The sequence below is a fragment of the Lissotriton helveticus genome, chromosome 2_1, assembly GCF_964261635.1.
Source record: "Lissotriton helveticus chromosome 2_1, aLisHel1.1, whole genome shotgun sequence".
NCBI classification, from domain to species: Eukaryota; Metazoa; Chordata; class Amphibia; order Caudata; family Salamandridae; genus Lissotriton; species Lissotriton helveticus.
The window spans coordinates 965,093,866-965,106,041 of record NC_136059.1 but is presented as its reverse complement, the minus strand read 5'-3'; the positions used below and the strand labels follow the sequence as shown (position 1 = coordinate 965,106,041).

General features: G+C 42.5%; 1 protein-coding gene across 1 annotated transcript in view; it reads right to left on the bottom strand.

Moving 5' to 3' along the window:
* Window positions 1-12,176, bottom strand: part of GLIS3 (GLIS family zinc finger 3) — a 1,035,169-nt gene that overhangs the window by 664,059 nt on the left and 358,934 nt on the right. Inside the window, exon 3 of the mRNA XM_078677400.1 lies at window positions 9,597-9,804. Within this exon, the coding sequence (XP_078533526.1) occupies window positions 9,597-9,804 (208 nt within the window). The remainder of the gene's footprint in view (window positions 1-9,596; window positions 9,805-12,176) is intronic.

Below are 12,176 nucleotides of genomic sequence, written 5' to 3'. Positions count from 1 at the left end.
CACTTCCTCATAAAGACATATTTGTCAGCAAACTTCTAAAGCATGGGTACTCACAAACTTTCTCTCGGGGGCCAAATTTAGAGCGTGGTTTGTGGCCGAGGGCCGCACCTGGGGGGCGGGGGTCAGTGGGGGGGGCAGGGCTAGAGTAAAAAAAAAACTGTGACCATGAGGTTGAACACAATCCCCTGCAGCGGATGCATTAGTCCACTGAGCCACCAGACTCAACATACACACACATCTGGCTCTCTCTGTCTCTGTGTGTGTCTGTCTCTGTGTGTGTCTCTGTCTCTGTGTGTGCGTCTGTCTCTGTGTGTGTCTGCCTCTGTGTGTGCCTCTCTGTCTCTGTGTGCGTCTGTCTCTCTGTGTGCGTCTGTCTCTGTGTGTCTCTGTGTGTGCATGTCTCTGACTCTGTGTGCGTGTCTCTGTCACTGTGTGCGTCTGTCTGTGTGTGTGTGTCTGTCTCTGTGTGTGCATCTGTCTCTGTGTGTGCATCTCTGTGTGTGCGTCTGTCTCTTTGTGTGTGTCTGTCTGTGTGTGCTTATCTGTCTGTGTGTGTGTGTCTGTGTGTCTCTGTGTGCCTGTCTCTCTGTGTCTGTCTCTCTGTGTGTCTGTCTCTGTGTGTCTCTATCTGTCTGTCTGTGTGTGTGTTTGTCTCTGTGTGTGACGCTGTGTGTGTCTCTGTGTGTGTGTCTCTGTGTGTCTCTCTGTCTTTGTGTCTCTGTCTGTGTCTCTCTGTCTTTGTGTGTGTGTCTCTGTATGTGTGTGTCTCTCTGTGTGTTTGTCGGTCTCTGTGTGCCTCTGTGTGTTTGTGTCTCTATGTCTGTGTCTCTGTGTCTGTGTCTCTATGTGTCTGTGTTTCTGACTCTGTGGGTGGAGTAAAGGCTGCGGGAGAAGAGGACGTAGAAGAGGATGTCATTGGCAACACGAAACAGGAAGCTTCCTAAAATGCCCTTTAAAAGTCAGCTGTGAAAACGCTTACAGCTGACTTTTAAAGGGCCTTTTAGGAAGCTTTCCGACTGTGCCATGGGTAAGGTCGCAGAGGCCGGCAGTAAACACAGAAGATGGCTGCAGGTGCATACGTAGTCAATACGTAGTCATCTTCTGTGTTAACTGACGGCCTCACTGGCAATCTAAAAATGGCAGGGCAAGGTCCTCGGGCCGCAAATGAAGGCCTGCCGGGCCGCTAGCGGCCCGCGGGCCGTACTATGAGTATCACCTTTCTAATGCAAGACGTTTGTGCCCAACAAAAAGAACAGCAGAATTATCCAAGCCTTCAAGAAATTAAATATGGGTAAGGAAAGTATGCATTGTGCGGAATTGTTTGACACTTCAGTGCAAACAATACCCAGGGCTGCTCCAGTGTGCGGTGTTATTTTTACCCTTGACACATGAAAGAGCACTGGCTGGCTGTCCTGGCTGTGTGTGATACAAAGATTCACCACAAACTGTCAGAAAACTAAAGTCATTATTGCAACATCTCGATGGGACTGCAGCAAGGCCATCTCAGCCTTTCTGAGCTCGATTAGGAAGATAGCATTCAAATATCTAATGGTGATATTTGTTGTTTGCAGTGCCTAAAAACAGCAAAAGTGTGTAAGTTACAAGTATATGAAGTCGACGTTATTGCTATCAAGGTCACGTACTAGGTGAAGCCACTGAGTTAAAGGGCAGCTGTAAATTAGCTTGACTTCCTAAACCATATATGGGGCTTATGCCTTAACTTCACATTATGAATGAAGTAGTCTAGCCAGTGCTTAGTTTGTAAAACAATAAGTGCCATGACCCTCGTCAGGAGACCACTGCAGTTTACACCAACCATTGCCACTGCCAGCACTGCCAGTGATAGTACCTACACAACTACCAATCACTCCTCGCTACCAGTGTGACAATTCAGACTCTTTGAGGCCCTCAAAGCTATAAGAATGGCTTAGGCGGCTGGTATTTGTTGCATTTATTATATAATGAATTAATAAATAATTGTTGTCCTGTACATCGCTTAATTACCCAAACAGTGCCACCATGTGGCAGCTGTCATATATGCTGGTGCTGACAATTAAGTTCTGGTGCCGAGCACCAGAAACCACTGGCACAAATTAAGCACTGATTCTAGCCAAGTTTACAGTTTGAAGACCTTCTTTAGCAACGCTCAATCCCTCCCTTAGTTTCTGAAATTATTGGCTGATGGAAGCTTCTGCAACCTCCCATGAGGCACGTAGATGTGCCATGCTGTTAAAGAGGCTCGTATATATTAATATCAGCTAAACTAGGTCACATTTTCAAGTTTTAAAAAGATCCCAAAGACAGGGTCAGATTGACAACTGAGGTTCCCTAAACTCGCCATTTTTTTGTCAGATATAAGCCAAGACCTTTTTATTTTAAATTAAAATATATATATTCTCTTCATACTTATAGGGGCTTTCAGTCAGCCTTCTTTATCCATCAATCTGTTGTGGTGTCATTCACATTTTGCTTCCTTCCACCACAGCACTTAGCATAGGGCACAGGATCAACACACTTCAGCCATTGGCCCAGCCGCGGCCCGTGGAGGGAGTTACGGTGGGGCAGGGAGGCGGGGAGGGGGAGGAGCAGGGTGGAGGGACCTAAAAACTGGCATATGGATAATTGCAGGTAAGTACACAATTTAATTATTAAAACGAATTTCGTAGCGCGCACTGCATCGCAAAATGTGATGCTGTGCGCGCTACGAATTTCGTTTTATAAATTAAATTGTGTACTTACCTGCAATTATCCATATGCCAGTTTTTAGGTCCCTCCACCCTGCCCCTCCCCCTCCCCGCCTCCCTGCCCCACCGTAACTCCCTCCAAGGGCCGCGGCTGCATTGGCTTACCTGACAGTAAGTGACGGCATAGTGCTCTTGTACATTGTGCACATCTGCACAATAGGTAGCCTCTTTCAGTGCTATTGACTTGAATCGATAAACGTTTTTACAGTAAAAACATATATTTTGACTTGCAGACAATGCTTATTTTACTTAGGCGAGGGACTAACAGCTCCCCCAGCACACCTGTGGTTGGCGATTCTTCATATAAAAACCATTCACAAACAAAATGGGCATTGGTAAAGCCAACAGATCGGCAGTGAGTGCCAGACCTTTTGGCTTAGCCACTGCTTGTTTATATGAACACAGGCCACAAGGCCAGAAATAAGGCTTTGACTACGTCTAACATCCGAGAAAACCTGAGGCGTGGCCAGTTAATAATATCCCAACATGGAATATTTTTTCTTATCGTAGGTGGTTGCGCTCTCTATTTACCCCCCATGGCCGCCAACGATTATTAGAACAATGCTCATGAGGTCAAGAATGATGCTCGCTAGTGAGCCTACCACATATTTTAAGGAGCAGCCCATATGTGCCAAGGGCAAGACCATCTCCATCATGATCATACTTTCAAACATTCTACCTGGAGGGCGGACTACCCAACTGAGAAATCAAGTGTCATTGGATGACACGAATAATAAAACAATTTAATTCTGTGAAATCGCACGAAAATACCATTTTTAAAAGCTGTAATAGAGTGAAATAAGTGAGCAAGGATCATGAAAACAAGTTATCAACGAGCAAGATTTCAAGAAATAAAAAATGAAACGAATACCCAGAAAATTAATCTGAATTAAAAGCAGTAATATGCAAAAAAAGATAAATATGAATGAATACAGGCGGAAACGTCAAAAAGAAAAAAAAACAGGAGCTCCGATTATATTGAGGAATGCAACTCCAATATACAAACCAAAAAGACTTTTAAAATGAACAGGACACATTCTTTTAGCACACACATATTTATCATACACACGAATGAATTTTGAGAAGGCAATGTCGTGTCAACAATTGAAAAAAACATTTCTTTTTGTCACACATCTCAGCAACGTGTCAGCGATCACAGACCGAACTGCGCTCTGCCTGGTCTTGTGGAAGCACATGCCCAATGAATCAATCTCCTGCAGGCTCCGTGACGCATTTGTCTTGCAGGCAGGGCCCAGGATGTGACAGAAGCTGGAGCTGCCTGGCTGAGAGTGACACATATCTGATCACACTTAATGCTGCATGCGGCTGTCGGGAGGTATGAGGAGTACCTGGAGGCACACACTTCATCGCCAAAGTCACGGACACTCTGTCTTCACAAGAGTCCTTTGCACTATGTTGGAACACGTTTCTGCTACTTCACAATTATGCTTGTCAGAGTGGCCTGACATTTCTGCTATGTTGTTACTTTCTGTAGAGCAGATTTTTAGGGTTAGTGAAAGCCCTTCAATATCTGGAGGAAATCGGGAGCAGCAACTACAGGCTGAATCCCCTCCTCTGGTTATCTGTATGTTAGATGAAAGTGATCTAATGGATTATCCTGCCATCAGCATTTTTTTCAATAATTGGAGGGTTTTCAGTGGCTACCAAACTCTAAATTAAACCCTAAGCATTGCAATGCAAACACCTTAATACAAACAGGGATGTAGCTTAAGGGGGGTGTTTGAGGTGTTACACCCCCTCCCCCAATAAATGTATTCTCTGGTAAATAGTTGGGTACAGGTGCTTTCAGTTGGGTATGGTGAGGAGTCTGGGGGATTTCAGAAGGAACGTTTACATACATACAGACAAAAAAACATTCAATTTTTACATGTATACATTTATACAGACACACTTTCTCCCTCTTTCTGTTTTGAAAGTTTTCAAAAGTGTTGGTTAATTTACCAAATATTGTGTTTTGTCCCACCTACTACCCTCACCCATCAGTATTCTTACCGCTTTCCACTGTCCCTAAAGCCCCTCTCATGCACCCTGCTTGTCTATAATGTACTTTAACATTCCAGCCAGAATGATTGTTGAAAAATCGGAACCTCCCGCCCCCTCCACCCCCCCAGTCTTAGTGACCAAGCTACGCCCCTGAATAAAACGTGTGCTCTTTAACAGGCTTATTAAAATTACACCTTCTAATATTGAAAACTAAGAAGCCTCTCTGTGATCACTTCCACTAGTGCTTGATTATCGCCCTCCTGCACAAACCCATTGGGGGTGCTCTAAAGATACTTAGATGAGTTTCTAGTACAAGACTATATGGAACTGTGGACGGGTATCTCTGAGTAAGGCTCTGAGCTTTGCTTTCATTGTGTATGTTGTCGCCCAGAGCCCCTTAGTGGAGAACACACCACTTATCAAAAGCCACCCAACTACAATTACATGTTATATATGAGTCTCATACAGGACCATTATCAACAACACATATCTTTTTTGTTCAAATTAAAAAGGCTAGCACATTTTTTGTAAATGATTTAAGATATGCTTATTTTCAACAGTTTTCGCTATTTTGCGACACCATTCTCAAATGGTTTTTCTTTTGTGTGTTGTTTTATTTTTTATTGTGTGGATCTGATGTTTCTGTGTATGATTTATTCTTTATTTCAAGTCCTATGGATGAAGGAGTATTTTTTTTTTGTTATTGGAGGTGTGAGACTTTCTTCGGCAAGTAGAAAAAATGTAAACATATTTTATTTAAGCAGTTGTGACGTTTAGGGCCGGACTGACTACCGGGCGTTTTGGAATGCTGCCGAGCTGGGGGCTGATTTCACTGCGGTGGCAGCTGATTTCGTTGATGGAGACCTGCGTGTGCTTTGAAATAAACAAAGCCAAACAAATTTAGTTCAGCACAAGCAGGTCCCCATCAACGAAATCAGCCCCCAGTCAGGGCCGGACTGGCTACCGGGCGTTTTGGAATGCTGCTGAGCTGCGGGCTGATTTCGTTGATGGGGACCAGGTCTCCATCAACGAAATCAGCCCCCACTGCAGTGAAATCAGTTGTGAAGTGTCCTCTAGTGAAACACGTAGACACAGAGGTGCAGGGAATCTCTAATACTTAGCAAAAAGGCTACTTGAAAGTGAAAGATGCAGAAGTCCTATGAAAGATGGTGCAGGGCCCTTCTCTCCATTGGTTCCATTGGCAGTTAGACTTGGATGCACCTATTAGGCACTTGCATTAGTTGTGAAGTGCATATTATAGATCTTTTTAGAGCTCACATCCACCCGCTCTCCTCCAGAAATGCACTCTCATTCTCTGGACATTTCATATCAATAATCATGTATTCTGACTCAGGCATCAAGTCATTAGTCCTGAAATAGATGGAATAATGGAAAATGGAACATTTTAAAATGTACTATAAATTAGAAAGAATTTGAGATTGAAAGCTAAAAATTAAGTTGGTATATTTAGCTGGATTCATAGAAACAGAGCAAGTAGAGCAAACAGAATCTAGTATGAACAATCGGTGGCCTCAATGGAAGTACTGGTATGTGTCAACCAAAGGTCAGCATACTAAAGGAGCAAAGACAGAGGCCCACATGCATCAATATCGGCTTTTGCGAGTTCTAAATTGCGAAAAATAACGATTCGCAATTTAGAATTCGCAAAAGCCTATGCATGAATTTTTTCTTATTTTTTTTGCAAATCGGTAAAAATCGCTATTTTTACCGAAATGCATAAAAAATGCGAATTTTAAATTGCGAATTCACAATTCCCATTCATTCCTATGGGCCAAAATGCCAATAGGAATGAATGGGAATTGCGAATTCGCAATGTGCAATTGCAATTCATCAATGCATTTCAAGGGTGGAGAGGGGGGTCAAAATGACCCCCCCCTGCACCCATGAAATGTACTTTTCAGCATAAGTTACATACACACATGTCCTAAGGACATGTGTGTGTGTAACTTTACAGTTTAAAAAATGCATTTTTGTGCATTTTTAATCAATTTCGCAATTTACCACGAAGTTGAACTTCGTGGTAATTTGCACTTCCAATTTTAAAAAACGCATATTTTTCTGTAATGATGCATAGCATTTAAGAAATCGCACAATTGCGATTTCTTAAATGCTAACGCAATTTTAGAAATCGTAAAAAAGATGCGACTTCTAAAATGGCATGATGCATCCCAACAAGCACTTTTGCATTCGCAAACGGCCGATTTTAAGGAATCGCACCGTTTGCGACTACAAAAATGCTTGATGCATGTGGGCCTAGTGATGTGCTCGCATTTAGCATATTGCCTCATCTTTTAGAAATAAAACCACATTTTGAAAAGCTCCAATGTTAACATTAAAATGTAATATTGAATTTTTGTATATTTTTTGTTTGTGAATTAAAAAATATATTTATTAATTTTGTGTATTTGTCTGAAGTATACTTGTTTCTGTATTTCTGTATAGTCTTTTGAGATCCAAATCATAGATATTGAACAGATACTGGTCTCTCACTTCCAGCAGTGATTTACTGTGGTCCACACAAGTCAAAAAAGTAGGAGCCGCTGCTCCAGAGGACCCTAAAATAGCTGTGGCAACCTCAAGTTATTCTGAGGTCATCTAAATCATCCTTCATGTCATACTGATGTAGGTATTTGCTTTCTCCACAGGAGTCATAGAATCATCGGATGTAGAAGAAGAAAAGTGAGGAACCTGATTCACACTCCGACACAGCACTGACAGAACAGTGTTCATGACCGTAGCACTGATTTAAGGCTCTAGTCACTGGTATTGGGAAGCAGCATTTTGCACTGCAAAGGTTTTGATGTGTAGGAGTCATCAGGGTGACTCTTACTTATGCATTAATTATTTATTTTGCAGTCAATGTAGCTTTGTAGGAATCTGAGAAAGAGAGCTTGAGACTCCTCGTTTATTGTCACAAGAGGAACCATTCCATTTTCTTTGCTCTGGGAAAACATTACATCTTAACTGGTTGCATCACTGTCTTGGAAGCAGAGCAATGGCTGCCTTCACTCCTTCATGCTTCTCCTTGTGCATGATGTGTTTTGCTTGTCTATTGGGTGGCCGGGGAAAAGCACCTCCAACATAGACAAAACATGGCTACTGCCAGACCTGGAGGGGGCACGAAGGGCTTGCGGAGAAGTAGAGTCCATCTTCCACCTGGTATGGAATGCGGTCAGCCCTTGCATCAGTCACCTGATGTATGTGAACAACACCCAATATCTACCTCAAATTAGAGGAGGTTTGATGTGTCATTTAAAAATGGCAAACTGACTGAAAGACACCTAGCAGAGAGTCTGTGAAGCTCAATTGGCTCTCACTTCAGTGATTACAAAAACGAGATCCTGCTGTTGAAGACGCACACTCTTGGAGAGCTGCTTAGCAGTGAACTCCCCCTACTCCCAAGAGTAATACAATCCACAAAAATGAGTTCCACCATATTCAACATTTACATGGCAACACCACACCAGCCCTTAAAACACTATACTGGCTACCAATGAACGATAGATTAATTGTTAAGGCAATGTGCTGGTTCACAGGGGACTGCATGGGTATATACTATCTGGATACCCCTACAGGAACGTTTGTTGTAACAGACATCCAGAAGCATGGGGCGGTGACGGAAAATCTAATTGCCACATGACCAACCAGACACAATTTAGTAACAGAATGTCTCATGTACAGGGTTCGTGGCCAGGGACCAATTTCCCTGTCCACCTAAGTCTTAAGGAAGACTTCCTCTAATTTCAGAGTGGCTTGAACACTCAGCTTTTGCACTGTGCCTATGCTTTAAGACAAAGCTTTACATTTGACTCTTCCACATCTGGCACCCTGATTCACATAGTCAGCAAACTACCATTAGATTCTGGCTGCCTTTATGGTGGCTGGCACAATCTGGTATCAGGTAAAATCTTTTCATCTTATAAATCCAGTCCACAACTATCACACTGAGTAACATGAACATCCTGGTGACTCTCTCTGTTGCAATCAAAATGCCAAAAGGTTTCTTATCATTCACAGCTTATAATTTCTTTGTTGACCTTAAAGGATCCTTCTGCAAAGAGATCCTTTTTGCGCTCCGTAAACATTTTCACATGATTTCTGTCCCCTCATGTGAGCACAGATCTCATTTTAGGCTGAAGAATTTAACTTGCGGCTGATAGTTTCCGAAATAGAAAAACAATGTCTATCAATACTACAGAATTCTTTGAGAGCAGAATTGAGTGAATTTTATCAATGGTGAGTGTGGGTAGAAATTCTGACACAAAAAAGTGAAAAGCAAAAACATTGAATATGTATATAAATAGAGTCCCTAATGTAATATATGTAAAGCTTGCTGAATTCTGTAGCACCATACGGTGCAATTTTTGTGAGCTGGGTCACCATTAGGTAAAATGCTTGTATGGTAAAGGGCCTTAGTGCACTCTTGTGTGTCTGCTGAGCCTTAACTAATCTTGGCTTCCCTAGTCTTGGGCGCGATACTCCACCCCTGAGGGGACAGCGCAGTCTAAGCCTTCATCCCATTGATGGCCACTGACCCTGTAACAGGACTATCAGGATCAAAGAAGCGTGATCATTTTAGTATTACCAAATGTGGCTGGAGTACTTTAAATCTCTTCATAACATCCCACTTCACAATCTACAGTAGGGCCTAGAAGAGGAGAAAGTTATTGGTCGATATGGGAATACCTGAGTCAGAACAGATTAAAAAACAAATAGTATAACTAGATCACCCTTCCCAAAACCAAACAGACAATTATTGTTCATGTGGTTTGAAGTCAGAATATCAATAACACGCATTATATTGATATTACAGATGAAAAGGCAGACCTGGTATCAGATGAAGGTACGTTTAGATGTGACGCGTGTACTGGTTTCTGCACGCCAGGACTGATTTGGTTGCTCCCTGTTGAGGCCTGGTTGGCATTGGGGGAGATAGGTCCAAGTCGCTGCACCATCATAGGGCTGCTGGTGACAACAAGATTGTTACCGTTGCTTCTTCCAAGGGATGTACACTGAGGCCCATAGACAAGACCACCTGGAACCAAAGAACATTGATTATCTTTCCAGTCAATTTTCGATTTTGCAAGAGCACACACTTTGCCAAAATTCACATCAATAGCAACAACATTTATGTTTTTGCAATCATGAGTGGTTTCATCAAGGCATTAGGCTACTAATACGTCAATTGGATACCAAGCGGGAGGTTATGTGCAGTAAGAATTTAGCCAAAAGATGCATTACAGGAAGAGCACATACCAACAACTCTACGTACTTTTCATATTCTGTCCTTGGTAAAAAAAAGTTCACATTCAAAGAATTGCTACTGTAATCGGTTTCAATTTTTTGTTGTATTTGATCAGTGTGATAGACAAAAATTAAAATAAAGTAACTAACAGGTAATTCATTTAAAGATTCCTGAGGGAGAAAGGAAAGGAAGGACTGAGGGTAAGGAATAAGAAATGGGAAAAATGGAATGAGGAAAAGAAGCTGATTATGTCATTTGCAAAATGGAATGTGACTATTGCCCACATTGAACAATAGGGACAGTCCACGCCCCATTTCCACTTTTGCATCTTTGTCTCCAAGACTTCTCTGAACGCTGTGAACAATAATTCTCACCACAGGAGGTCAACAGAAGTTGTATCTGACCAGCCGCACATAAGCAGAAGCCACCACAATGTGTTCTGCTAAGAGGGTTAAGAATGCCCATAACCTCAAGCCCCCGGTCTCCTAAGGAGCACCAGGTTCGCTTTCTCCAGCCAGTCCTGGGCTGCTCTCATACAATTGAGGAACATAAACAGCAGGTGAGAAGTGTTTGCGTTAGCTCAGAGCAGGGGGAGGAGATGCAAGCAGGTGTCTCTGGTCTCAGCATTCATGAAGCAGCACAAGGGTGGGAGGTTGACAGACAATGACCAATCACTCTACTGGCTATTTTGAAGCTTTGCAGTGATTGGCCATTTCCATTTGTCCCTTGCTTTCTACCCTTTGTAGCCAGTACCAGTATCGGCATTGTGCACAAGGGGGTAAAAGAGACGAGTAGTGTGCTTCCTGCTGCTGCCTTCCACATCTAAGAGAGCACGCGCATGTGGGCTGGAAGCAGAGGCCTCCTTTTAAGGAACTCTGTTTTAACCGTTTCACGGCTGTAACGAGCCGCAAGCAAGGTACCGGGCCTGCGGGGGATCAATCAAGAAAGAAAGCACATATTATACATTAAAAAAATATAGCCGGTCTGCACAGACTTTGAGCAGGCCAGTTTTATTTCATTATAGCTCAGACTCTGCGTATGCCATTATGTAAATCGTAGGATTTCAAATCTTTCTTCAGCGCTTCTCTCTGTAGGATTGGAAGGGGGACACCTCCCCCATTGCGCACAGTGCTGGTTCTAGCTTCCACTTTTCCAGGTATTCATTTTATATTTGCATCAAGCAGCTTTGGATCTTAATCTATTAACTGGTACATTTATTTCCCAAAATGAATCATGCAGTCTGCTAGTCCTGGCCAATTAAACTCCGATAAAGATGGCAGAATTTATTTTTCAACGTTTCATTCTTTATTCATGTTCTTTTAAAATGTGAAAACGCCAACGCGTTCCGTCCTCAATCGGACACTCTATGCAAAAGTGTTTTCCTATTATAATGACTAGTGAAGAAGTGATCTTAGCATTTGTTTTAAAATTTATCTGGTTCTCACATTTTAAATGTTTGTGTTCAATGTTGTAAATAGTGTCTGTTTATGTACTTTTGTAGCCCTGAAGAGGTCTGCATGAAGACGAAACGCGTTGGCGGTTTCAGATTTGAGCCCTTGCGTGCGTTCATAGGCCAACAGCCATCGCAAGCACTACCTCTGTAGTGCTGCGAACGTCCGTTGGGCGACGTGGCCCCACACACTCTGCTAAACTGCCGCACCGCGGCGGAATTGCCGCCGCGGTTAAGCTGTTAAAAGAACATGAATAAAGAATGAACTTCAATAACGCAAGATCTTATCGACTTTTTTCTTGGGAAAACAACTGTTTGTTGTAAATCGATCTTACTGTGCATATGGACCAATAATGATGTATACATGAATTTAATACATGGAAGTGTGCTGGGCTGTTTTTGATAAAACACATATCACCATGTACATTGATGTTCATGGGTGGACAAAACAATGAACACATTGCTTAAGCCGACTAAAAGAAAACATTCCTGCTGGAACCATCATGTTTTGTACATGTAAACATTTGTTTGGGACTGAGTTCAAGAGCACCAGCAGCCTCTGAGAAAAATGGGACATCATCCAAGATGTGTCGTGCGAGAACACCAGGACGGAATGAAAAATATCAGTATACATCGCCATGTAGAGATGCGGTTATCACACTTTCTTTGGGAAGTTGTCAAGAACATTAACATTTGTCAAAAGACAAATAAT